At 57.7% G+C, this 27,818-nt stretch overlaps 1 protein-coding gene across 1 annotated transcript; it reads right to left on the bottom strand.

The window, feature by feature from the left end:
• Positions 1 to 646: 646 nt before the first annotated feature.
• NDST1 (N-deacetylase and N-sulfotransferase 1) lies at positions 647 to 22,742 on the bottom strand. Its single transcript, XM_052816666.1, has 15 exons — positions 22,633 to 22,742; positions 10,012 to 10,921; positions 8,958 to 9,440; positions 8,662 to 8,749; positions 8,279 to 8,433; positions 6,953 to 7,138; positions 6,441 to 6,569; positions 6,082 to 6,264; positions 5,751 to 5,847; positions 5,473 to 5,596; positions 4,820 to 4,994; positions 4,394 to 4,564; positions 3,421 to 3,530; positions 2,430 to 2,532; positions 647 to 2,316 (listed from the first exon to the last, which is right to left on the bottom strand). The coding sequence occupies exons 2-15, from the start codon at positions 10,519 to 10,521 to the stop codon at positions 2,197 to 2,199; spliced, it is 2,634 nt and encodes an 877-aa protein (XP_052672626.1). The 5' UTR covers positions 10,522 to 10,921; positions 22,633 to 22,742; the 3' UTR covers positions 647 to 2,196.
• Between the last annotated feature and the right edge of the window lie 5,076 nt (positions 22,743 to 27,818).

Below are 27,818 nucleotides of genomic sequence, written 5' to 3'. Positions count from 1 at the left end.
GTAACGGTGTAGGGTGCATAGCCTGGCTTTGCTCCAGTATGGCCAAAAATTAAAAGCCCCCTTGTCCAGGCAGGCAGCCCCAGGGGTGCGGGCAGGCAGGCAGCCCACAGCTCTCCCCTTTGCAGCCCCCTCTCCTCCGTCCAACGGCTCCTGCCGCACCGCACATCGTTTGTCACTCCGACAGGTTCAAACAAACCCGGCTGGGATTAATTAGACTCCGTCTTCGTTTCCTCCAGCGCTTTGCAGGGGCCAGGCTGCGGAAGGCGGTGGGGAGACAACAGACAGGCAGGCTCTGGCAGGCAAGGACTGGCTAATAGGGCAGGGGGAAGAAGGCAAGCGGGGATCTCCCCGGGCCCCCCCCCAAATCTCTGCCCCAGTGCTAACACAGTCAGGGCTGGATGCTGTCCCGGCCGACGGCAGGCCCCATCCCGGGAACACGAGGCCGCGGGCGGCTGCGCAGCGTGGCCGGATCCAGGACTAGACGGCTGCTGCCACCTCGTGCACAGAGGGCTGCTCCCACACACCCCCTCTTCCTCCCCAAATCCCCCCAAAAGATGGGCCCAAAAGCCCCCAAAGGCAGATGGGACCCCTGGGGGGGAGGACTGGATCCTGCCAGCGAGGAGAGAAACGGGCAACAACCAGCAAGTAAAACCAGAGCCCCCCGATTTATTAGCAGTTGGTTCAACAGGACCTTACACCAGCACCTGGGAGCCTCTCCCGACACATCCCCACGGAGGGGCAGAGAGGAGGTGCAGCCCCCCGCGGTCCCACGCACAGCAACAGGGGCTCCTGCAAAAAGAACCGGGTGGGAAGCCCCGCTGCCAGCGGGGCCCCTCCATCACCCAGGGTGAAACACTGCGTTCCCCCCCACTGCCCTGGCCCCGCTCTGGAGGCGAGGGCAGCATCCCAGGTACCACATCCACCTCCGGCGGCAACCGCTGCCATCCCGCACCCTGCGGAGCAGCTCCATCCGAGGGGAAATTTGGGCCTTTATCCTGGTAAACCCCCGATGGCTCAGTCTCGTTTGCCAGCCCCGGTAGCAAAACCCAGGGGACACGGCAGGGCACGGGAGAGGCAGAGTCGGGGCTGCAGCTCTGTACGGCACCACCGGTATAAAGACACATTCCCGGCCGGGAAACTGTCCCCCATTTCCCCACTGACCTTCATCCACATCACATGTAACAACCAAAGAGACCACGTAAAACCCTCGGGATTTAGGTACAAATTCTGGCACCGAAGAAAAACAACCCCCTGCAAAGTGGGAACCAAACCAACCCCACCCCCCACCCCAACATTATTAAAATACTTTCACTTTTAATATTCAAGAGGTTTGAAGTTTCAGCAGCCTTCCAATTGCCGTTATCCCAACGTCCAGCCTGTCCCCGAGGGCCGGCTCTCCTCCGTGCCAGGGGATGCCGGACACCCCTCGGCTTTACCACAGGAAACACCACGCGTGTACAAGATCGCAGGGTGGGCTTGGGGGGACGGGAGCGCGCCGGGGAGTGTGCTGGGGTCACCACACCAGGGCCAGCACACCGACCCCTTCTCCTGCTCGGTCACGGTCCCACCGCGCTGCCCACGGAGGGGGAGCAAGAGGTTGAGGAGCTTGAAAATGAATGGAGATGACAAAAGAAATCATGCCTGAGTCTTTGAAAGAAAAATCCGTCTTGTTCGCAGCTTTTCCAAGTAGGTGTCGGGGGAATCCAGCAAACTGCTGTTTCCTGCCATGGGGCTGATGGCAGGAATGGGTCTGGGTCCCTCTGTGCTTTGGGTCTCCACCAGCTCCGTTCCTCTGCTCCAGCTCAGCAAAGTCACCTCCAGCATGCCCAGAGCAGCTCCTCCACCCTCGGACCAGGAGGTGAGGCACGGCTCTGCTGCAGCCCTCAGGCCCAGGGGAGTTGGAGGCCGTTTTGGGGAAAGAAAGGGGGAATTTGTGCCACTTCCCCATGTCGGAGCGGGGCAGGAAGGGACCTCACCGACAGGCCCAGAAATTAAAAGGGAAAAATAAAATGAAACGGGTATGGGGTACGCAGCGCAGGGATCGCAGAGTCAGGCCGCTGCTCGGGCAGCCTCCGGCACAGCCCTCCGCTCCTGGGGGTCCCCTCCGAGGCAGCGGCCGGGTATTGCTGAGGAAGGTCCCGCTGGGTGCAGGGGTCGGCCCCGCTCAGGTATTGCTGGGTGGGCAGCGGGCGGCAGCTACCTGGTGCTCTGCAGCTCCTCCCGCAGCCAGGTGGGCAGCGTCTGCCCCATTTTGTACAGGAGCTTAGAGAGCTCTATGTTGTGGTCCCTGTAATAGTCCCGCAGGAAGGCGCGCGACTGCAACGGGAGAACAGAAAGGAGGGTCAGGAGGACCAGCCCCGAGCCCACCGCCCCAGCACAGTGCCCTGGCCCCGCTCGGGACCGTCCCAGGAGGCTTTCTGCATACTCACATCCGAATCCATCTCGGGGTACTTCCTTCCTTTGCTCTTTCCCAAGCATTTCGTTTTCCCTCCATCCAGAAGCTGACACCAGAATCCTTTCTTTGGATCGAACCTGTGAAGTGAGAGCTCTGCCTCACCCCTCTTGTCCCCGCACACCTTCCACAGTCAAGCATGCTGCCCAACAAGCCCCGCTGCTGCCCAGCCCTGCACAGGGGCACTTCTCCACCTCTTTTTAATCCGCAGCCCAGCTAACATCTTGTTATCGACCCCCTGGTACAACAGGTTCCCCGTGCAGCCGCACAGTAAGCAGCCCACCAAGGTTCATTCATCACTGCATCGCCCTGCTGAAGGAGCACGGGGGTCAATGTGGGTTTATTATTTTCTGCAGCACCTTCAGCCCTGGATGCCCTCAAGAGCCCCACAGCACCTGGGTGCAGACTCAGCGTAGCCACGTATATAGACAAGCCCTGCGCAGAGGTAAATTATTATTTTTCTAGGAGCTCTGGAGGCTCCTGCTTCCCACGGTGGACTTTAATGTCTGGAAGGCTCAGAGCAAGCTGACACCTGTGGAGGTGCCACACGGCCAGCACCAAGAGCTGCTCTCTGCAGTGCGTGCACGAGGAGCCGAGGTGCCAGGGCTCAGCACTGTCACATGCGGCACAAATGCACGCCTGAACTCTGCTCCAGGAGCCCAGAGCTGCTCCTGAGCTGCCCAGAGTGACGCCACCATCCCTGGTGCGGTGTCTGGATAAGCATGGCAAAGCGGGGTGCTTGTTTGAACACTATTTCTGATTGCAGCTCCCCCAGTGTAGGTTGCAGCAATGAGGAGCTGCTGTTCGGCCTCAGGTGAAACCCTGGTCTCATCAAAACCAGCAGCAGCTCTGCGGTGAGCCCCAGGGCTGGGGGCTGCCTCGAACAGCGCTGGGTGTCCCCAGGGGCAACCCACTGCACTGGGAGCAACAGCAGGTTGGAGGAAGGAGAAGCTCAGGGAAGGACTCACGCCAGGGTCTTGTGATAATCGATGAAGTTGGTCACGCCGAGAAATTTCTGGACCGTCTCCATCACTTTGGCAGGTTCCGTTCGGAGCAGCTTGCCATCCAGGACCAGGATCTGCAAGGAGCAAGGCAGGGCGGTGAGGTGCTGCTGGCTCCCAGCCCTGCTCTCCTGGGATGCAACAACTCCTTCACCACACCTTTTGCCATCTTGGAGCCAAATTTGCCACGAGCCTGTGCAAGGTCCCCTTTTGAATGCTAACACGCCCCTGTGTTCACTTACACTGGGTGTTGGAAAATGAAATGCAAATAAAAGTCAGGGCCAGGATCCATCCAAGGCAACATCAGAGCTTCGGCTCAGCACTGCCCAACCCATGGCCAGCCAGGATTGCATTACAGCAATTACACCAGCAGCAGACAACTAATAGACTTTATAAGGTTAAATGATGGTGGAAAAATCATTCAGGGACTGAGCCTGTAGACGGCCAGCAGCGCTCCACTGTGCGGGTCACAGCAGGGCTGGCATCCAGCCCCCATTTCCCCTGGAGGCAGCTTGAACCATGGGCAGCTTTGCCTGCTATTTTTGTCCTGCTTCGATGCCGTGGTGACACCAGTCAGGGCAGCCCCGTGGGGTTTTGTGGCCAAGAGTGCCCCTGCAGAGTCACCCACAGCCCTCCGCCCTGCAGCTTCCTTTCAACCCTGCTTTGCCAGAGGACTGGCACAAGGACATCTTCGTGCGTTATTCGTCACCAACCTCACACTACAAGGGTTTCCTTCTTCCACAATATCTCCCCCCTGGCCCTTCTCCAAGTACTTTTACTCTTCCCCCCATGGTTTTTAGGGTATAAGAAAAGCAGCTCCCACGGGAGCACCCTCACAGCTGACTTTGGACCCAAGCTCTCTTCCTGCCACATCCTTGCTTGGTTAAGGGGGGCTCCCCAGGGTGCTGCCACTGTAGGAGTGGGGTGCTCCCATCCCTACCTGGTTGGCATGGTAGCTGTTCAGCCAGCGCTCAATGTGGGTGGCGTACCAGCCTGGCACCAGGCAGCGGTTCTGCAGGGTCCGGAGCTTCGGAGCAGCCTCGGGTCCAGCCGTTATCACCTCGTGGAAGGTGTATTTCAGGGCGACTGGGTCGTCATGAGCTCGCTGGTGCTGTCAGGCATGAGCAAAGCAGGTTTGTTCCTGGGGCAACCCAAATCCTGGGCTGCCCACGAGGCGCTGCGGCTCCCAGGCCACCATGCCGTGCGCTCACGCGTCTTGTTCAGCCAAAAAGTGCAGCGCCCGCAGCCACCCCACCTCCCAAACCAAGCTGTCGGAGGGAAGCCCCTGGCCCAAGGGAAGGTGGAAGGCTCACACCGCCCCACAGGGCTGCCCAAGCCAGGGAAGAGGCAGAGGCAGGCAGCTCACCTGATACCAGGAGTAGGCTCGATCTGCAGGGTTGATGAGGATGGTGATGACTTTGGCCTTGGAGAGCAGGGCTGCGGCTCGCCGGGGAGCCACTTCTGAGTCAAAGTAGTTGGCACTTTTCTCGAAGTAGAAATCAGACGTGGTGTTGGAGGGGATGGGGAAGAACTCCATGTACCTGGGGGAGGCACAGCATGAGGCAGGCGGATGGGCACCACGAGATGTCCCTGGCAGCCCCCCTTGCAGGTGACACCTCAAACATTCTGTACCAAGCACTAACCCTGCAGAGTCCCCCCAGTCTGAAATGCTGCCTGGGGCTCCACAATCCCCTCCGGCCATTCTGGAGGGCCAAGCCTCACCAGATTCCCCAGGGGATAGCAGATGCACACAAGCCCAGCTTCTGTCAAGGGCACTTCTGAGTCCTGACAAGTGTCCTTTGCCTTACGGACAACGTCTCAGGGATAAACCACAGTGGTATGATGGCCTGAAGGTACAGGGCAGAGCCCGTGCGGGATTTGTCCCACCCTGCAGCACCCAAGTGCCCCCTGCCAAGAGGCCGGCAGTTGCAAGGCTGACGGGAAAGCCCACGGCACTGCTGCTCCTGTTCCCAAAGGAAGTGATGCTCCCAGCTTAGCCCCCGCAGCACAGAGACCTACCAGTCGATGCCCTTGTGATAGTTGTGTCCGTTGAAGAACTGTATCTCCTCAAAGGTCTCTGAGCTGGGGTAGTTGCTGCTCAAGTCTGGGTGCATCCCCAAGAAGAGATAAAGGGCAGTCGTTCCTTTGGACAGACAGAAAGCGAGAGCTGACTTGGGTCAAACCTCCCTCTGGGCTCTGCTTCAGGACAGAATGGCTGAGAGAGGCTTTTTGGGGGTGTGGGTGGGACCTGGCAAGCCTGCCAGCATGCTCACGGCACTGAGGGCGAAGGGAAGCACCTGTTTTTTGAGGCCCGATGATAAGAAGCTTTGGGAATCGGTCACAGGTCTTTTCTTTGGACCAAATGTCTTTGTGCCGTTTGTCTTCACAGGGATCCTGAAACACAGGGAGGGGAGGATTATAGACAGGGCAACCTGGATGGGACCACACACCACTGCTCAGCCCCCTCCAGCCCGAGCAGACATGCAAGGAGACCATACTGCTCAGCGAGCAGGGCAAAGACTGGGGTTATTTCCAGCTCTACGGGGCAAACTGCTTCCTGGCACTGCACACAGAACCACAGAGAGGGGAAACACCCGCTGTTCCCCCCATTCCAGGCACAGGAGGTACCTGCCACAACGGGTCCTTCTCCTCGGAGAAGATCTGGAAGTATTTCTGTGCCAGCTGCACAGGTGGCAACGTCTGGAGCTTCAAGTTGGTCCAGGAGTTGAGGAAGCGGACCAGGTGCTTGAAGGTGTACAAGCCCAGGCGGTCGTTGCCGTAATTGGACAGATGGGTCATGAAGATGCTGATCTGAAATGGAGAGGACAGAGCAGAGGTTAGCAGAGCCTCCCCTGGCAGCTGTCCCATGCAGATGGCTCACATCCTGGCTGAGGACATCAGGGACATCTCCCACGGCAGCGCTGGGAGGCAGGTCTGCAAGAGATGCCTGTCCGTCTGTCCCCAGGCAGCCAGATGGCAGTACTCACAGGGTTGAGGAGCACCGTCAGAAACAGTTCACCGCCGTTGATGATTTTGTCCAGCTCACTGGAGCCACCGGGGTATTCGTTGTAGAAGATGGTGTGCGTAAAGAGACCACAGGTTTGCCGGGGGAGTACCTGGGGCAAGAGAAAGATATGGATGGAGCAGGTGGAGGACCCAGGGCAATGAAACGGCCACACAGCCTCCTCCAGGCACCCAGGGCTGAGTCCCCTTCTCCTCCCCAATTAAAAAGGGGTTCTCAAGCCCTCAGAGGTCAGGACTAGCTCCACTGCCCCTCACCATCCTCGACTTGAATCCTGCTACCCAGAAGGGATCTAGGTGGACAGACGGAGAAGCCAAAAATTGTCCTCACACAAGCTTCCCCCATGCAGGATGAGCAGCGGGCACAGCCCCCTCAAATCAAAGCATTCGAGCTGCCCAGAAACCATCCACCGAGGTCCTGGGATTTGGTGGAGGAGGCAGAGGAGAGAAGCACCAGATACAAAGCCTGGCCACCTACCATGATGCCATTGTGGATGAAGCCACGGCGATAGCGAGCAGGTTTCAGGTGGGGGTACTCCTCCGTGCTTGTCACTTTGATTGACCAAACCTGCTTCCAAGCTTCGTACAACTGCACATGGACGGGGTACACGCCCGAGTGGTGGGGGGCCACAGCATACCCCATATCAGTGGGGATGCCATGCTCCTGCAGAGAAGAGAGCGGGGCGCGAGTGACTGTGAAGACCCCAAAACCACAACGTCCCAAACCAATCTCTGCCCAGCGGACTGCCCATTCCCAACTACAAATTGTCTATTTGTGCCTCTGGAGAGCAACCAGGGCAGGATTGTGCCCACACATCCTCTCCTAACCAGGGCTGTCTCCATGAAAGGGAGCCCAGGAGCAGATGTGCTGGGTGGACACCCGCTCCTCTGCTTCACGTGGACCATCCTCATCCTTGCCATTTCTGCTGTCACCAACAAAACAACAGCAGCAAAGCTCTTCTGTGGAGAACGAGGAGATACATCTATACAGGACTATAAATTGGTTTATATCAGTAGATATAGTATATAGTGGCTTGGAAATTCTGAGCTTGACAACTGCCCGTCCCAAATAGGGATGGTCTGGTCTCTCTCTAATTAAGCACCTCCAATTATCAGACAATGAATCCAAGTTAGCCTGAAGATCCCTCTCTTAGGCCATAGGACCCAATTATTATTACCGGGTCTAGCTTTACTCATTTGGATTCAAGACAGCTGTGAGAAAACCAGTCAATCACAACATGATCTGGTCTCAGTGCTGGCTTTATCAGGGCCACATAAAGAGGATGGACAACCCCTTACCAAGCTGAAGGTCAGAGCCTGCCTTTATAAACCAAACATGTCCCAGACAGCTCGGCCTGCAGAGGGAGTTTCCATGAGCTGGAGCCTCCCGGCACACGGCCACCACTCCAGGATCCCACATCACTGCCCAGCACAACATCAAACTGTGCCAGGCTGAGCACCCAACCCGCATCCCCCTGGATTGGACCTCTGCATCCCCCATGGTGCCAGGCCAGTCGGGCATGGCTGCAATACACAGACAATGTCTCCCCTCAAACAGGCACCAGGGCAGCTCAGTGCCACAGCAGCAAGTTGGCTGGAGCAGATAAATCCTTTTGCTCCAGGTACTAGCCTATAAATGGATTTACCTGCCCAGCTGCAATGTGGGGGACATGACTTAATATCACCGGGTCCCTTTGCTCCAGCAAGCAGAGACCGTCACCTGGGTCCCCTGGGAAGCCTCTTCGCCCCCCTTCTCCCATCCTCCCCCCACCATGAGCACTCCCACCGGCGGCATCTTACTCACGACAGCGAATTTCTTGTTTAAGGTCATCTGCTCGGCAAGAACCGACTGGTTGTGGAAGAGGTGGGGCTGCATGTGGCTCCACATGTGGGGGAACCACCAGAACTCCCTCACGTAGGACAGCAGCAGGTCGTCGCCTTCGTCCTCAGCATCGGTACCTGCGGGCATGATGCTCGCTGTCACCACCGGGCACACGGAGCCATGTGTGAGCAGCCGGGACAGAGGGAGGGGGAGCCCCTCTCAGCGACTGGGTGATGGGGGGCAGCAGGGTGGGATGCCCAAGGACCCTCTTGCAGCCCCAACTTCGGCCTCTTTGAGCACTGGTTTGTGCCTCAACACCAGCCATATGGCACCAACACGCAAAGCGATGCCCTTGCCCTCCTCACCCGTGTGGAAGAATTTCCCTGAGTATCCCAGGTTGAAGGTGAAGTTCGGGATGTGGGTGCGCAGCTCGTTCTGCGTGTCGAACAGCGCCTGGGAGAGTGGGAGAGAAAGCAAGATGTCCTCAGCATGTGGCCATGGGGACAGCTGCCACACCAGGGTGAGGACCCATGTCCCTGAGAGCTTCGCAGAGGGGCTCCCACGGGGCCAGGAAAGCTCATCCCTGGAGCATCCCAGAGCAGGTACAAGCACCCAGCCCCACGCATCCTCTGCCCACCCAGCCAGGACATCACAGCCGCACCTTGACATCTTCCACCTTCATACGCGTGCCCTCCTTGCCAACAAATATGTCGTCAATGTCCACCAGAATGTAGCGGTCAAGGGGCAGGGAGAGCCTCTTGCCCGTCAGGAAGGAGACAGAGTCCACGAAGACGAGCTTGTGCAGCCAGAAGTTGAGGTTGTTGCCAAAAAGCACCCTCTGGATGCCGTCGTGAAGGCCCAGGTCCTGCATCACAGTGGTGTGCAGCGCCGCATCCACACTCATGTGCGGGATGGACTCGGCTGACTTGGTCTTAGCCAGGAGGACCGGCTCGTAGGTGGAGTGGTTGGACTGGAAGACAGTCCAGTCCTCCCCGGGGAGCACGCCCTTCTCTACCTCGCTGGGGCGCGTGATGTACAGCAGGGGCGACTTGGGGTTGATGCTGCAGTCCTTCAGCGCCAGGTTGGAGTGGAGGAAGAGGGGGAAGCCCTTCAGCTGGGCGCTCAGCAGGCTGTTCTCGTTGGCCTGCATGGGGGAAAACGGGGCTAAAGGAGACAGGACGCTGGGGACGAGTGCCCAGACTGGCTGTGCAGGCAGGGGGGACCGTCAGCCATGGCAAGGGGGAAGGCGGCTCACTACCCCCCAAGATCCGAGTGCCAGGTCCCCCTCCTTCCTCTCCTGAGCATGGGGTGCCCTTGTCCCCCTCACATGCTCAATTCTGCTCACATCCAACATGCAAAGCCCCCTGCAGGGGGCTGCCTAGCAAAATACCTGCTCATGCTTGTGGCGAACCCCAGCAAGGGTCACTGCTGGGAAACAGGATGCTAAAAGCAACTGGACTGATCCCAGAGGTGTGTTTTTACCCCCAAAAGACCCAGGGGCCACACAGCCCTTCCACAGGGAGAGGATTAAGATGGTGCCCTCTGCTAGAAGCCTGTGCCCCATGCCAGGCTGCAGGCTGGGTCCACACCAACTCAGGCTGCTTGCAGAAAGCAAGGGGAGGGCAAAGTCCCTGCAAGGGCAGCAAGACCCCAGAGCCCCCCGCTTACACCCAGCCTGGGCATGGGGTCTCGGCTCGCCCTGCACACCCCCTTACCTTGAAGAAGCCAATGATGCCCACGCCATACTCCACACAATATTTGTCCAGTAGCTCCCGATTCCAGGCATCCAGGTTGACATACTTGAGGATGTTCTCGTAGATGATGAGCGCAAAGCGTCCCCGGTCCTTGTCGGTCAGCGTGGGCATGTCCCCCTTCCCCGGGGCAATCTCTGTCCTGTATTTGAAGCGGCTTGACTCCAAAATGGCCACGATCTCCTGGCCAAGCTGGGAGTAGAGACTCTCCACAAAGACCAACACCAAGGGGTCCGTGCGGGAGGAGTCGGCCACCTTGAGGGTCTTCAGCGGCAGCAAGCGGGAAGGGGCGACCTTAGGCTCATCACAGTCCGGCCCCACCACATCCCCGGAGGGCTCCAAGCCCCTTTTCCACCCATATAAATAATATGCAGAGATGAAAACACTGAGCAGACAGAAGGCGAAGAGCAGGAGCAACACCACCTGCGGAGAAAGCTGCCGGATACCCCGCCGGGCCCTGGCCAGCACAGTCATCCTTGCATCCGCAGGGCGAGGTGGGGCCCCTCTCCCCTGCCCGCCCCCTCCCCTTGGGAGCCCTGGGGAGGGGAAGAAGCAACCAACCAACCAAAAAAAAAATAGGCAAAATAAAATTGAATACTACTAATAAATTAAAATACTAGCAGGCCGCCTGCACAGGCTCTCTCCCCTCCAGCAGTCCGGCGTCCCTCGCCGTCCGCTTCATGTCACCATGGCAGACGCACCGAGAGTCCCCTCGCCGAGCCGAAATCCCCGCGGTGGCGGCAGCGACGGCAGCAGCAGCCCCATGGCCTCAGCGGGGCGAGGGGGCGGCGGGCGGCCTTGGCGCAGCTCGTGGCGGGCGGGCGGGCATGGCGGCTCCCCGAGGTGCCCCGGTCCCCCGGCTCCACACGGCGCCCTGCGAGAGAGAGGCAGGATGAGCGGGGAGGGACGGTGTCGGTACCAACGCCGTCGCTCTTATTTACGCCAACGCGGTGGCCCTGGCAGATGCCTCGTCGAGCTCGCCGGCGTGCCGGAGCTTGCCGCGAGAGCACCGCGAGCTCCTGACGGTGCCGGGGATGGGGCGGGAGCGCAGCGCGCACGCGTGCCGTGGGATTCCGGCTGCGGCGTGTGCCTGGAGCGCGGCAGCATCACCGGGGTGCTACGGAGGGGAGCCCCCGGCCCCCCGTGAGTCCCCGTTGCACAAAGCAGCCAGAGGAACAGCCCCGCTCCTCCTGTTTGCCCAGCGGGAGCCAGGCTGCAGCGAGGAGAATGGGGGTGTGGGGGTCCGAGCCCCCCATCGCCCAGCCCGGCTGGCAGGGAGGGACGCGGGCAGCTGGCCAGCTGGGCGGCACGAGGCCGAGCTGGGAGCCGCCAGCCAAGGTCACCGAGACTGGCATGCAGGAGTGCCTACATGGAGCTGAAGAGACCTTGGGAATATTTTTTCCCTTCCCTGTGAAAGAAGTATTTGAAAAAAGAAAAGAAAGGAAAAAAAAAAAGATGGGCACCACTTGCTGGGAAGTAAAGCCGCCCCGGGGGGGGGACGCTGATGCGGCCAGTGTGTTTAAGGAAAAAATAAACGTGTTGGCACAGTGGCTCACAGCACTGTCCCCAAACTCACCACCAGCGATGGGGACAAGGGCAGGAGTCCCTGCTCCTCCCCGGGAGAGCTCCCTGTGCCCCACCGGCACCACAGCTGAGCGAGCGCCTGCCCTACAGACACCAGCCGGGCAAGTAAGGGGATTAAACGTGGCCGGCTGAACGGTACCATGGATTAGAGGCTGGGGCTTGGCAGGGTAATCCTGTCATCCCTGCCCTTCCCTGCAGTGAGCCCCGCTCAGGCCCCGCTTCCCAACCCTGCCAGCATGGCACTGCTTTTCCCAGGCCCCCGCACATGCCCCAGCAGCCAGCCTCCATCACTGTCTCCATCACCCACCGGCAACCCCTGCTGCTAGCCGTGCCGGGTACGGCAGAGCACCTGGTTTTATTTACTTGTAATTTATCTCTGTGCACATGGATGATCTCCAGGCAGGACCAAGAGAGGATGCAGCTTCACTCCTTGGCCCCCCGAGATGTGTCCTGCCCCAACTCACTCCTTCCTCCCCTGCAGTGGGGCTGGGCCTTCAGCATCCCCAGGAGAACACTCCCGCTGGGGTATTGGAGCAGGGCACTTCTCCAGGTCCGAAAGGAGAAGCACACGGGGACATTGATTTTAGGGATGTGCCCGTGCAGAGGGAGGCTCCCCTGCCCAGGTACCATCCCTAGGGATGGGGAGAGCCAGGACCACATTTTCAAGCATCCTGGCCACGCCATCCCACTCTCCCTCCATTTCTTTCATCTTTTAGGAGCGGTGGGTGCTGGCAGTTGCATTCCCATGGTGATGAGCAGGCAAGTGACAGCCAGCGGATTTGATGCCAAGCCCTGGAGCCAGTGGCTGATGGGCAGGACCGCATGTCCATCCTCGCACCACCCTCCACAAGACAGAGCAGATGGGAACGGGGCCCTGCACCTACATCACCTGCCATTTTCAAGGGGGCTTCATTAGTCCATCCTCTTCTAAGTGCTTTTAATTACAGTACTTAATGATCAGGCTTTGGAGACAGCATCTCCAGGCAGACGCCGGCTGACTCTCCCCGGGGAGGTAGGCTGCCACGTCAAAGCACGAAGGCAACGCCTGCCCGGGCAGGGAGCCAGCACCGGACCCCTGGAGCAGCCAGGTGTGAGCCGGGACCAGGGCAGGCAGCATCCCGCCCCACAAACCCGCCGCCGAGGCAGAAAGCAGGCAGGAATCCTGCTCTGCCGGTTCGCTGCCAAAGAAAACCCTGCACGGGGAGGATGCTGAGAGGTTTGGGCTGATGCTGTGGGGTGGGGATGCTCTGGCTCAGGGTTTTCCCCACACGAGTGCGTGCTGGCTGCACGCTGCCCAGCAAACCCCTGCACATCCCCAGCAGCAGTGGGAGAGCTGACAGCTCCGTGCCAGAGAAGGAAGCAGGTTTAGGACCAAAAGCACCAAACAATTTCTCGAGACCAACAGCTTTTCTAAAACAAAAAGGGAAACACGATGGTAAAATAGAAAAAAAACCCACAAGAGCTGGCAAGGTGACAGCCAGAGTCAAACTTCCTTTTAACCTGATTTTTAGAAGCTGCTCAGGTGCCTTTTAAAACCACAGTAGTTATTTAAAAGGCACCAGCTGGAAATGTCAGCCCAAGTCCAACACACAGACCTCAGGCCCCCAGAAACACCATACGGCGCCGGCGGGCTCCCATCGCACAGACAGGTGCTCAGCCACAGCCACATGCCAAGGACCGAAGGAGAAAGAGCCCTGGAAAATGCTGTTTTCTGGTGGGTTTCTGAGCAAAGCTGTGGCCCAGGCTCCACTGGAGAAGAGGCTCGGCGAGGAGGCTTAGCCACAGTGCTCTTAATCCGGCCGCCCTGACAAACACAATCAGCATCCGAGCAGCTTTCCTGGCACAGCCGGGAGCCTGGAGCACCCGTGGGGCCAGATCTGATGCCGGGGCAGGCAGGGAGCACAACGGGTGGCCGGGGAAGCCCTTTACTATCAGCACTTCAAATCTGAGACAGCTGCAGGAGGAAGGGGAAAATGGTTTAAAAGCTTGTCTAAATCCAGCCCCCAGTGTGGTTTTGGGGCTGTGGTTTCCCCCTGGCCAGAGTTATTGGCCAGAAACGCTCCCCAGGGAACCTCTGTACCCCAGAAAAGCAGAGGTGCACCGGAGGGGATGAAAGGGGATGAAACCGTCTCCGTCAGCGGCTTGCAGCGCTCTCCCTTTAACCTCCAGTGGGATTTTGCAGGGATGCAACGGGAGGATTAAATATAAGCAAGGAAGTGCAAGCAGACCCAGAGGAGAGAGGAGGGTCGGCGGTCCCAGCAGACGACCACAGCAGCATTTGATTTATCGGAGGGGGGGGTGTGCAATAGGTGCAGCCACAGGTGCAAGCAGTGAAGATCAGGCAGTTCACAAGTCCCAGCTGTCAGATAAATCAACGGCCCCAAGCCCAGGGATGGGAGGTGAGCTCAAAACCACGGGTATGACATGGCAAGAAATTGCTCATGCATCTCTCTTGCACCAATTTGGAAAGGGCTGCAAGGGAGGGAGCAAGCATCCACCTTCATGGCGAAGAGACCCCAAGACCTTGCATGTGCAAGGACCCCAATCCCTGACTCTAGTAGCTCACAGACTCCCAACATTTAACCCACAGAGATGGGGCCACATCCTAAACACCAGAGCCAGATAGGTCACCCCGCTCCTCTCCTGCCAGCACCCTTTGGGTGGGCACCTCTGTTCCTCGCTCCTCATCACCGCAGGGAGAGCCCCACCACGCTGGCATGGCTGGGTAATCACCTTGTCACCGCCCCAGCTCCACTTCTCCACGTAAGCCAGCCCTGGGGGTTAAGCCTGGATGGAGGAGGATTTAGAGGCAGGATGCTAAATTGCATCGCCCAGCTCAGCGATTTGCAATCGCTTCTGCTCGCTCCAACACTTCCCTTCCCGTATCCGACCACCGAAGGGCACGCGGCTGGCTCGGCCCCACCGACGCATCTGCTTCATCTCCCACTCGGACATTTGATGGCAAAAGGCTACTGGAAGATCTAAATTCGGCCAGGCTGAGACCTAGGTCCCCAGCGGGGTGACAGTGCTCAGCCCACCATGCCTGCTGTCTCTCCCACACCTCACGCATCCTCGCCAGCATCCTCAGTGGTCACTACCCGGTGCCCGGCAGCCCCGGGAATCGCAGACTACCTATAAAGATGCACAAAAGGCAGCTGAATTATTATTAATAGGTTTAAGTTCCCTCTAGAGGGAATCCCCTTCACTCCACTGGTAATATTTAGAGGGTTGAAGATCTAAAACCACCGAGCTAAGCATGTCCTTAGAGAGGAGATTAATGCCACCATATTATTCAAGAGACAACTGCGAGCTTAAGACAGGGGAGCTTGCTTTGAAAATGAAAAAGTAACTGGCATGAAAATCCTGCCTTTAAACACCTACCTCAGCACTGCTGCCTTTATCAACTGAACGGCAGCAACCCAAACTGCGACTGGAAATACCTGCAAGGAGTTGGGAGTACTTTAGGATGGGCCCAAAGAGACACGGACGGAGGCGCGAGCTGTACGGAGATCCAGCTGCCTCCTGCCAGGCTGCAAACCCAGGCTGTCAGGGCAGGGGAGAGGGATGGGGAGCAGACAGAAAGGGGAAAATGAGCAGAAGGACAGAAACGAGCAGAAACGAGCTCATCCCAGCCACCCGCTCTCACTGAGGCTGCCCGCGCACCACCGGTGCGGTTTTATAATGCCAGATAAGGAGCATCTTAGCGGTAGATTACACGGGCTGCTTAAGCGCTTTGCAAACAGTAGTTACAACACATCAGGGAGAAAAACACCCTGCTGCTGGCAGGGGGACAGCCCCAGTGCCGCTTTCCTCAGTGCCCAAAAGGTGCAAAATTAAAGAAGGACAACGGCAGCCCCAGCAGCTACCCTTGGGACAGGCAGGAACAGGTAGGGGCAGGCAGCCACTGGCACTGCTCCCACCCCAAACCCACCCAGCTCAGCTTCTCCCCTCCATGCACAGGCTGGATAGGAGCAAACACAAGGGAATACCGGGAAAATTTATCCCCGATCTATTCAAGGTCTGGAGCATTTGCACCCCAGGAGGACTTCAGCAGGAAAATCCTCTCTTTTCCTCAGCACTTTTTTTAAGATCTGATTTATAAAGCCTGACCAGAAATGAGCAGTCGGAGCATCCACCTGGATTGCTGCTGCTGAACCAAGTTTCCCCTCGACACCTCGCTCCCCTCTGAAAATAAACCTCTGGCTCCGGCTGCCCACCACCTGCGTAGGAAAGAAACGAAGACGAGTGATGAGCCCAGTGAAAGTGGTCAAAGATCTTCACTTTTAAAAAGTTATTTTTGGCCAAAGCGCCTAGCTCTGGAAGAGACGTTTTTTCACCCAGAAAGCCCTGTTAGCACTTCAGTTTTACTGGAAAAGATAAAAGTAATATTTTTCTCAGGTTTTCTTCAAAAAAAACAATCATGAAAATGGTTCTTTCCCTGCAGAGGGATGGAAAGGCAAGGTTCAATGTGAGGCAAATCGCTGCAAAGATTTGCTGAGTTTTTAGGGGAGAAAAAACCCAAACAAAAAAAACGCACAAGACCCCAAAGAACTGGGTGAAGTTTCTGGAAGCCTGTGGTTAAAACTTTTTCAGTGGCAGAGCAGCTGGCAAGCACTGACTGATGGGGCTTTTAAGACCAGCTCTAGCAAACCCCATGTCTTAACTCCACTCCCCAAATGCTACCCCTGCTAACCCCTGTCTCCCAGCCCCTTTCCCAGCCCCAAGGTGCTGCAGCCCCCCAACACCGAGGCTGTACAGAGGAACCCCCCGGGGAGGTCACCCCATCTCTGATCCTTGAGGACCGGTGGCTGCCACCCCTTTTTTCCTCAGCACCCTGATCTGGAAGAGCACCCTGATCTCGAAAAGCACCTCTCCACACTCCCCATCCCATCTCTCAACACCCACATGAAATCAGCCTCCTCCATAAACTAGGCCAGCAATTAGCAGCAGTCATTAGCTTTCCTATGCCCCAGGGATGCTGGGCTGGATAACCGACCCCCCAGCACCAATGCTCCCCAACACCGTCCCGACCAAACACCCCGACACCCTGCAGCCAGGTTACAGTTCAGGCTGTGCCGCTGCCTCCCCCCAAAAAAGCCAGAGCCTTTCGCAGGTGACTCCTCCTCACGGGTATTTTTTGCCCTTGAATCCTCAGGAACAGCCTCGCTCCAGAGGAAGCAGAGCTGGGGGAATTCTCCCAAACCTTAATTGAAAGAGGCGCTTAACGAGGAGAGTTTCTTTTGTCTGTTAATTGAAACAGGTTCTTACTGACAAAACTCTCCATGAATTTTAAGTGGGTTCGCAGGGGGGGGAAAATCCACTCAATGAATCGGGTTTTCCTGCTTTGAAATGTGCCATGTCGGTTCCTGTGGCTCTCTAAGCGCCTGAGAGCCTTTGTGGATAAGCAGGGCCTGAATTCCAAGTATTTTAAAAAGAAAAAGGATGAGGGGAAAATAATCTCAAGTGAATTTTTACATTTTGCTGGAGCAGCAGCCTGTGCTCTCACCGACTGGTCGCACGAGGACTCCTACCCAAAAAAACACTGACTGAAAACCCCTCAACACCACCTTTTGCTGCCTCCAACACTGCTCAGCCAGATTTTCCCCGCAGAGATGCTGGTCCTGCCACGAGCGCAAGGGTGATGCTTGATCATGGAGAGCAGCAATTCCTCCCCATGGCCATGGCAGCAGTGCAAGCCCCACGGGACAGGCCAGCTGCTTCGTTTTCTTGACAGCTTCCCATTACGGGGAATCTGAAGTCGGAGTCGGTAGGAGAGCAGGTCCACCCCGCCACAGAAGAACTGCCAGCTGTTCTGGGGAGCGCAGGCTGCCCTGCTGAGTGCTAACCTGGCCCCAAAACAGCACTTTTGCAAAGCAGCATCCATAAAACCACAGCATGAACCAGCTCATGGAGAGCAACTGACACCCCGGCACCCGCATTCAGGAGAAATCCCTGCAAGGATGGAGCATTGCACGAGCTGCCCCCTCCTCCCAGGGGCTCCCAAGGATGCTCCTGCCAGATTGCATCCATCCTGCCTGATGCCCTGATGCTTTACTGAGCTGCAGCTGACCTCTGCTTCCCTGCAGTCTGCCAGGACAGACCCCTCCAGGAGCCCAAAGCACCCAAGGGGCTGGGTGATGGCAGCCGGTGTGGAATTAGAAGGTAAGTGCCTGCTGTGAGCATGAGCATGCTCCAGCGACGGCTCCTGGGCTGGCAGGTCCTTTGGGAAGGGCCGGGCAGTGCACACTGACGCACGGGTGGGATGCTCCCGGGGCCAGCAGCTCCAAGGTCATGGCCGGGCCAGGCGGAGGTCAGATCTTTTATTAGACCAACGGACACAGTTGGAAAAACCGACACATTTTGAGCATGCAGGCATTCCTCAGGTCCAAGAGCACATCTGTTTTTTCCTAAAGGTATTAGTTAGGCTAATAAAAGACATTACCTCTGCACGCAAACTTTGCCACCCTTAAAAAGTACCAGAGGCTGCAATGCTCACCAGCCCAGGGGACATGCAGAGAGCAGGAACAGGTGCAGAGTACAGGAGACACTTGCAAGATCTGTTTTGTTTTCACCCTCTAAGACACTGCTGGTAAAGCCCACGCTTGCCCCCGGCAAGCGCAGCATCGGGGCTGCTGGCACCCAAGCTGCCTCTTGCCTCCCCTATTTCCAGATCTGTGTCTGAGATCGCACGAACCAAGTGGCACGTCCACAGGAAGCCTGTTTCTTTAGTTTACCTGCTCCCAGGCTACAGCATCAGCCCTGTCCTCTCCTTCTCCTCTGCAGGGGCTCCAAGCAAAGCAAATGCTTGAGGAACCAACCTCTGATGTCCCACCTGCACCTCCACCCCAGCGCCGCACTGCCTGTCCCACACACACCAGCTCATGCTTTCAGCTGGTGAGAGCTAATAAACCACGGGTAACATCTGCTGCTTCACATCCCACCGGCCAGCTGGGCCAGGGGACCGCACCGCTCCTGGCCTCTCTACCTGGGGATGTTCCCCACTCAGGTGGGCTCCCATGTTCCCACCCAGCCATCAGGCAAAGCATCGCCATCCCGGGTACCACGCACAGCCTCCCTCCCTCCCAGCCTTGATCCCACTCTCCAATGTAAATCCATGAGGCCAGCAGTGCACCAGCACAGCCAAGGGATGGATCGAGGATGGTGGAGGAGATATAAAATGGCCTGAGCCATACGTTTAGACTTCAGGCATCGATAGCATTTTGCAGCCATATTTCAGGACTGTGCCATTAACACTTCTTAACGCATCCCTTTTTTTTTAAGCTGCTAACACTGCTTCAGGCTCCAAGCCCTGGGGCTGCAGGGCTGTATAAGGCTGTGAAGAAGCAGAGGGTGGTCAAAAGGGAAGGGGGATACTCAGCAAGATGCTGACAAGTAGCTGGAAGGCATTTGGGTTTTGCCGAGGCCGAGGCCGAGGCACTGGAGGCAGAGCCAAGAGAGCAGCAGGCTACCCCAAGGAGCAGGGACACCCTGGGGGTTGTCATCCTTCCGGACCATACACAGAGCTGTCAGGGGAGACGCACACCTCCCCATGTGGCAGAGGGAGCCTAGAGGGACACCCCTCGCTGTACATTCAACCCTCAACATGCTCAAGCCCAGAGAGACAGAAAACACTTCTTCCCGGCTTTGCATCAGTGATGAGATTTCCACGATGCTTGGGGCTCCCTGCCAGAAGGGGGACAACAGGGCAGAGCCCCTGGGAGAGAGTCTCAGTCTCTCCAAGACAACCTGCATCTCCACGGTTTTGGACCAGACCGAACTCTGGGCATGCCCCTCGCACAAATACCAGGACAGCTCCTCCCGGGATATCCCACATTTAGGGATCTCTTGACCTTCCTAAACCCCTCCAGGAAGGCTCGTGCCACCTGAAGGTAGCGCTGAGGATCTCGTCCCCTTCCCCGGGCAGAGGGCTGCAGCAAGGTCCTGCTGCTTTTGGGGAGGACGCAGCAACCGAGGCGCTCCCAACCCCAGCCCCTTCGCCACCCGGCCGGCAGTCACGTGCGGGATTTACGGCTCGATATTGATTCGTCTTCTGCAAGCTCTGCCATTACAGTCGGTGACTTTTGCAGGAAAACAACATGAATCATAAGCTACAGGCCGCCCTCTCCCCGCATCCGCGCTGTGTGACTCACCAAGCCCTTCCAGGGGTCCCGGTGCGAGGGCTGCCCTGCTCCTCCGCACCTGGGGACGGGCGCAGAGGCGGGGTGCAGGGGGACCATCTCCCGTAGGCACTTGGGGGCCAAGGTGTCACAGCCCCCGAGGTTTGCGAGGTGGTCTCCAAGAAAGCAGCATCACGATTTCCCTCCACCCGGGTCCTCCTTCCCCTGTCGCAGGCTCCAAAGCCACCGGCACACACGTGACAATAGCACATTATAAAAATGCACAAAGAAATGCCACCACCTCGGCCAAAAACACCTAAGGAAGCCAGGGGCAGTCCTGAGGCCCTGAAGTGCCTTCAAAAGCAGGGCTGGAAACATGGGTGAGATAGAGTGGAACTCCAGCCCTCCGTGGCCATGAAGCAATCGTGATATATAGGAACTTAGTATCTTGCTTCTCTCTCTGCCTTAAGTCCTCACCTCACTCTAGCAGGCTCTACTTCAACAGCCAAAAATAAAAAAAACAACTCAATAAGGACATCTAGGAGGTGAAATTCTGCAAAACCCTTTTTAAGCAAAGCCCTCCACGACCCTGCCCCAGAGCATGAACAGCCAAGAGAGCAGCTCCACCTCCAGCGCCTGGCCAGAAGCCCCGGAGACGGGATGCTCGGTGGGACCACAGCCCTCTGTCCCTAGCTCAGGCAGCCAGAGATACCCCTAAAATCAAACCTGGTTATAAAAGACTGCAGGCGGAGAGGGGCAGGCGGTGCCGGTGACACTCTGCAGCAGGGACACACTCAGCTGTGCCATACTTCACCATGACATGCTACTGAAAAAAATATTAATCATTCCCTCTTCGTTCCAGCCTAGTTTTTGACTTGTGAGGCGTCTTTTTTCTTCTGTTTAAATTACCACCAACAGCGCATTAAATACGTCCTGTTCTAGAGTACTGACAGCGCCGTACAGAAAGAAAAGGGGGAAAAAAACCAAAACAACCTGTAATAAAAAGTCTGTTTGGCTGGGATGGGTTTTCCATCCCCACCCAAACACAACCAGACCAGACCCATCAGCTTTCCAAAGGCGCAGGAAGCGGGAAAGGCTTCGCGTGCGTGAGCTTTACCACCAGCATCTGTGCCCCATGCCGGCAGCTCCAGGTCAGAAGGGAGGAATTTGGGGGCTGCAGCTGGCGGGGTGGCACAGCACGCACCGGGGCTGGGCGAGGTGACCGTGCAGGGTGGCTTGGGGACCGGCAGGACGGCACCGTGGGAGGTCCTGGCTTCCCGGCACCCAGGCACAGATGCTCCAGGCATGGAGGGGTGTCGGGAAACACGAGCATCACCATTGCTTTCGCCATCCTTGCTGAAAAGGAGCACTGACATGGGTGAAGGGAAGATGCTCGGCCATCCCGCCAGAGGCCAGCGAGGTTGGGGTTTTTTTCCTGCCATATAAAGCCCCACATGTTTTTTCTATTGTTTAATTTCCTTCTTCTCCACCCACGGCAAGTTCACTTAGAAGCAAGGAACTTATTTCCTACAGAATTCGTCCTGGTTGTTTTATTTGGAAAAGGACGACTTCCTCAGCCACGGTCCCCATGCGCAGCCGAGCGGAGCAGGCACAGGGCCGCTCGCCTCCCCATCTGCACCAGCCCAGCCCCGGTAAAAAACACTATCAAGATTAAAGTAACAAAGATGCTGCTTTGCTGCAGGAAGAGCCGCTGTTTCAAGGCTGTCGGTGACAAAGGAGCATTACAAGGCGCTGGCTTCCCAACCCTGCGAGCACCGGCAGCGGGAAGAAGACCAGCCCCAGGGTGTGCTGCAGCAGCAGCAGCAGCTGGCTGGGACCGCGGGAAGGGAGAGCCCCGGCGTTGGGATGCGATCGCAGTGCTGGGAGCGAGCACCAGCCTCGATGGGAAGCAAAGCCTTCCAGGCGATGCCGAAAGGTGGCCAAGCTGGCGCGGCTTCTGCATCGCCGGGCATCAGGGGCTGCCCCCGTAAGCAGGGGACAGCCTGCCTGTGCAGCGGTGGAGGCAAAAAACCAAAAGACTTGGGGGAAATAATAAATACAGTTACGCACGAGAGGCCCAGGAGTTCACCGGTAGCTGGGTAAATGCTCGGACCTCTTCCAGGAGGGGTGATAAGGTGCTTTACGGGGACCCCAGCCAGACCGGCCAAGCCCTGCCGCGCGGAAGGCGTGCACCATCAAACCGGCTCTCAGCCGCACCGCCCCGGTCTCCTTCAACCCCTTATTATTTTTAACTAACGCCACTCACGCTCCTCCAGAGCGGGGACGCTTCAGGCCTGGCACCCCACGCCCTCGCTGCCCGCGCTGCAGCTCGGCCTCGACTTTCCCAGCGGCAGCCGGCATCCCCGCCAGCGGCACCGCGGTGCCCGACGCCGAGGTGGGATGCCCGGGCAGCGCCGGGGCGAGGGCACCCCCGACCACCCCTCCGGGCTTCGTCTCCTCTTCCAGAGCCCCCCCCCCCCCCCGCCGTGCAGCTCACCGGAGGAGGGATGGGTGGGAAGATACGGGGGGGGGAGATATGAGGCCCGATGGAGCCTCGGGGCGAGGTGGGCTCCGGCGCCGGACCCCTCGCTCCGCCCCGGGCAGGCCCCGCCGGACCCCCGGCCCCGACCGGCTCCTCCCGAGGGGGTCCGGGCACCGCGGGGACCTTGCCGAGGGGATGGGAGGGAGGGCACGGGGGAAGCCGCTGTGCCCGCGAGTTGGGGGGGGGACGGGGACGGGGACGGCGAGAAGGGCGGCGGGGCCCGGTTCCCCCGCCCCAGCCCGGCCCGGCGGCGGTGCAAAGGCCCGCCGGGTCCCGGCCCGCGCTACCGGCCGCCCTTTGTCTGCGCCGCCGCCGCCGCCTCCCGCCCCGGTCAGCCCCTACCTGCCTGCCCGGCCGGGCCGGCGCCGCTCCGCCGGGCCGCCACCGCCGCCGCCGCCCGCGCCTCTCCGCTCGGCTCCGCTGGGCCCGGCCCCCGCTCGGCGCGTCCCGCCCGCCGCCCCGGCCAGGCACCGCCTCCCCCTCCGCCCGGCCCGGCACGGCACGGCCCCCCCCCCCGGCACGGCCCGGGCCCCGGCCCCGGGAGCGCCGCCTGCGCCGGGGAGGGCGCCGGGTGGCGGCAGAGCCCGAAAACGGGGCGGGGGGGGGGGGGGGCCGGGGAGGGCTGCGTGTGTGTCCCCTGCCCAGCACAGCTGCCTGGTCCTCAGCCCCCTGAGACGAGAGCCCCGTCGGGGGACGGGGGATGAGCAGAAGCCGTGCGATCATCTCCCGACGGGAGGGCTCCTTCCATCCCCCGGGGCCTGGGGCACCGGCGATGATCTACCCGGCGATGCTCCCACCAGGTCCCTGCTCTCCACGGCTGTTCCCCCGCGGGGTGTCCCGAAGGATAAGGCCCAGGCGGCAGGTTTGGTGTAACTGGGGTGCCAGGCTGATGTCTCCTAGAAGGAGTCCTTTTGTCTTTCTCCCAGCGTGCGTGCACACGCGCGCGCCCTTCGTGTCAGATTTTTGAAGCCAGTTAAGCCTGAGGTTGTCCCCATCCTCCTCCCCAGCTGCAGAACCCGGGTGTGATTTCGGAGCGCCGGTACATCACATCGTTTCAGCTTTTCCACCCTGACTCCAAGACAAGCTCAAGGTACGCATCTGAGTCACAGGCCGGCTGCCCCCTGACCCGCAACGCACACACACAAAATTCCCTTCATTCCTCAGAGAGGGGAAAAACAAGATTAACACGGCTCAGCCGCTCCGCTCCTGCCCCTGCCCTCCTCATGAAGGCTGCCGGGGGCTCTGCTGGCATGCGGAGACACGCTCCGGTCCAGGGGAAGGGAGCCCACGTTAATCGCCAGCAAGAGCCGCCCGGGCCTGTCTCACCGCCTGCGTGAGAAGGGATGCAGTGCACGAAGAAGACCCCGCCAGGTTTCGTGTCCAGCCCACGGGGATGAGGTGCGGCAGAAGGTCTGTTGGGTTTGGTTTTGGCAGCGTGCTCTGGGAGAGCTTCCGACTTAACGGGAGGCGAGGAAGCAATTTCAATCAAATGAAACAGGCAGATAAACAAACAAAAAGAAAAGAAGAAAGGAAGTGGTAGGGAAGGAGACACAAAGAATTGCAGACAATTATGGCTGCAAATTTTCTAACGCACTCTGAAGCATTCATTGAAGTCAAAGACTTCTTATCCTTAAACATTTCAGTTCCCTCACAAGCCTTTTCTCTGAAGATCTCTGAATGTCTTGCCTATGCCAAAGTTACTTGAAAGCTCAGAAAACAAAAAAGGGACAAACAGGAAGTTTTTCAACTGTGAACTGCTGTAAAGGGTATTAAAGGGATTTTTTTTTTCAGCCTTAAATGATTTGCAAACTCAGCCTGAAAATGTATCTCCACCGGGAACAGCTTTCTGAGGCCATGCTAACCTCCGTCAGAGTTTTAGCAGGGGAGATTCATGCACAAATCATTGAGCAAAAAGCCAGCAATGAGTAATCAAAGGCACGCACCAAACTCCGAGGACAATCTGCAGAATCCACAATCTCCAGCGGTAAACTTTTCCACTGAATAATTACTTCTGAGAAAAAGGAATTTGTTGAATTCTTGGTCTGGCATTTGCTAATACATTTTTTTTAAAAGAATGACCTACTCACTGGAAACAGAAGGCTGCTCAGAAAGGCATTGGTATTTATTAATACCAGCTCTAACATTTTACATGAGTATCAGGTAGCTTTTTTTTTTGCCTATCTTCTGTTTGCAAACACAAAGGAAACCAGTTCCTTTCCTGCATGCTTCTAACTTACAGGCTCTTCTTCAGCACATCTGTCGGAAAGAAGTTCAGCGGCTTTCCTCCGCATTGTCTCCAATTTATTAATCAACACTTTCAGCTCCCTACTGAGTTACAGCCAAATTATGGTCCCCTTGAAGTCCATGGCAGCACTTCCACCGACTTCATTAGGACCAGAAACCAGCTCTTGAAGTCTCTGCCAATTCCTTAAGTGCTTTAACTTCAGCGTTGGAGATTTCTTTTTTAATCTTCTTACGCCTGTTTCTGACACATCATTTTACATGTGTGCATGCACAAACTGCCTTTCTGAAACTAAAAACGGCCTTAAAAGCAAATGGAAAACCTTGCTTTTTTTTTTTTTTTTTTTTTTTACCTGTGAATGGCTGCATTCGGGGCCCTGAATTTCTCTTTGCCGGGGCTATAGAGGAAAGATGCCATTTTGAGGGGCCTGGAGCTGCCTGAGAGCCCCAACTGCAGACTCTGCTCTGTACCAGTCAGAAAGCAAGGGTTCAGCCTCTGGGGAGAGTTTTGGCCTCTTCCAGCTCCAGTTTCCGTTTCAAGGCCACCAGTAAGGCAACTGGGCTGGTGGCTAATGGGAACAAGATGCAGCCACCGAAACAGTGACATTCGAGCGCCAAAATTTCCTGCTTGCGGGAAGCCTGGAGCCGGGGCCTTTGCAGGTCAGGCCAGTTGCTTCCCACTGACCCCTCTCAGCCAGGACCAGTTTACACCAGGGCCAAAGCCTGGGCAGGAGAAGAGGTCGAGAGCAGTGTTTCCATTTGCTTTGGCTCTCGGGCTCCCTTTTTGTTTAGTCACCGGCTGAGTTACGAAATCCGCCTGCAGCATCACTGTGTCTGTGGGTTTCCCATGGGCTGGAGAGGCTATTACCAAGGAGCATCTGGAATGTTAATTACCCATTAAGGAACTAAATCTGGGGGATTTCTCAAAGCAAATACACATCATCTCTGGCACTGACCCCACCGTGGCCTGAGCATCCTTCCCATCCTTCCCCGCCAGGCTGGAGGATGCAATCCCTGCAGCCCCTGCTGAGTGCCTCCCTTCTTGCTCATCCCAGACTGGGAAGATCCTCAGTGTTGTCCTCAGCAGCTAGGACAGCCTGGACGGCGCTGGCATTTGAGCCCCAGGAACATTTTGCAGGGCAGGCAGTTCCCTTGCAGGCATGCCAAGACTGGTGCAAGGCAAAGCAAAAGGAAAGAATTTTTCCTGGGGAGTGGAGAAAGCCCCATCCCGCACAGAGCCTGGAGGGACTGGGAGCAGCCTGCCTCCCAGATGCTTTTGGGCTGAGGGCAGCATTGGATTTTGAACTGCTGGGTTGGTTTTTTTTTTTTTTTAGAAGCTCATCTGGTTATTTCAGCCTGTTACCCCATAAGTGGAGGCTTGCCCGTTTCCTTGCCTCCGGCTTGCATCTCTTCCAGGGGAACATCTGTAGGCTGGTGCAAGCCTCGCAGAGGATTGTCGCAGCCTGCCCTGCACGCGTGGCTCCCTGGGGAGAAACCCACCCTGCCTGGCTCAGGCTGCCTGCGTACCCTTCACCGTCCCCATGGCTCCTTCTCAGACGGGTCACCCACAGCCACCACCGCACACGTGGTCTGACGCAGGCTGACCTCTGCAGTGCTTGACTGCTGCTAGCTCCTTCCTTCCCCCCTTCCTTCAAATCAGGCCACGGCCGGTGTCACTGGAGCCCCCGGCTGGAATTACAGCAGTCCCGCCAATGTATATTTTAAAAGCCTCTCCTTCAATACTTAAACAGGAAGATCCCTGACGCAGTGGCAAACTGCTGACAAAGGGAGGAGCGGGCACGAGTGGCCCACAGTGTCGAGGCAAGTGTTACGATGGCACCCGTGAGCACAGAGAGCTTTCCTGGGGAAGAAGCTCAGCACAGGAGAGTGTAGAGAAGCAGGGAGCCTTACGGACCAAACCTCTTCTCCCTGGTGGCAGCTGAGGGGTTTGCATCCTGGAGGGACCTGGGATGCTTGGCCAGAGAAAGGAAAAGGTACTCTGAAAGACATCAGCCTTGCTGGGCACGTGGATGCTCCCCTAAAAACACGCAGCACCCCAGAGCTGCGGAGCTGATGAGCGTGAGAAAGGAGTCAGAAGTTTCCCACGGGCCAGCAGCAAACGCTGTCAGTCCGACAGACATGCTCGACCCTCCCCACAGATGTGTTCTCAGGCCTTTGGACCGTGCAGTCTCCCTAGCGGGGCCATTACAAGGAGTCTCCCCCGTACATCTGCTTCTCCTCTGGTCGGACCAGCTCTGAACGCAGCTCCTGGTGCAGATCTGAAGGCCTGTCAGCCTTCCCCATGTAGGCACCCATGGGTGGGCTCCCAGCCTGTCACTCACAACCCAGACCTGCCTGGCTCCGAGCTCTCCGCTTCCCCGGAGGACTAAGCGCCGGAGGCAGCTCAGTGCCTGGCAGGGGCATCTGGAAGCAGGGCAGGATCAGGCCCAGGAAGCGTATCACAAGCGCTACGAAATCAGGTTCAATCTGCCTTTTTTCCAAAGGTCTTTGATGTTTCCCATCCTTACTCTCCCAAGCGCTTTTTAAATCACTTGGAACTAGAAAATATTCGCTTGCTGGACCACCTTAACATAAAACTTTACAAATTTACACTCTGTTTGCTGTAGAGGTGGAACAAATCTCCCCCAATAATTGTTGTGGGAGATAGTCCCTGCACCAGCGCTCGCAGCTGCAAAGTCTACACCACTCACATCAGCCGCCCGAGTTCCCAACAGAGAATTACCTGTACTGAAATCTCTCCTGTTAGCTCTTTAAGAGAAAATACACCAGACTTCCAGATATTAAAACCACCATGTACATCCCCTTACGGGTAAATTCCCACACACCTCCTCGCAGTCAGGGCTCCCACCTGAGCTCAGGGCAGGGACAAGCAGCTGCCTGGACCCCCACGACACCTCGCTGTGCTCAGCCGCCAGACGGCGGAGCGAGGGGGAAAGGCCTGTGCCCCGGCCCGGCTCTAGCTGAGCCCGGGCAGTGCCGACTGCGGCTGCCCGGCCGGGAGGAAGCGGTCAGCGTGCTAGCATTACACCGATTTTCCTCTCGTTGGTTTTTAAACTGATCCGGGCCTGCGTTTCCAACGCTCTCCCGGCACGGCTCTGTCAGGGGCAGAAATAAGAAACCGGGCACCCGCCGCCATCTTGGGGAGGGACGCTCGGCAAGCGGCCGCCGCCATCTTGGGGGGACCCCTGGGAGGAGGGCGCCGCCATCTTGGGAAGGGACGCGGGGAGGGGGAGGCGGCCGCGCCATCTTGGGGAGGTCGGCCCGGC

This window comes from Harpia harpyja, chromosome 20, assembly GCF_026419915.1.
Source record: "Harpia harpyja isolate bHarHar1 chromosome 20, bHarHar1 primary haplotype, whole genome shotgun sequence".
Classification (NCBI taxonomy): Eukaryota; Metazoa; Chordata; class Aves; order Accipitriformes; family Accipitridae; genus Harpia; species Harpia harpyja.
Note: the sequence above shows the minus strand (reverse complement) of the source record. Positions and strands in the feature narration are given on the sequence as shown.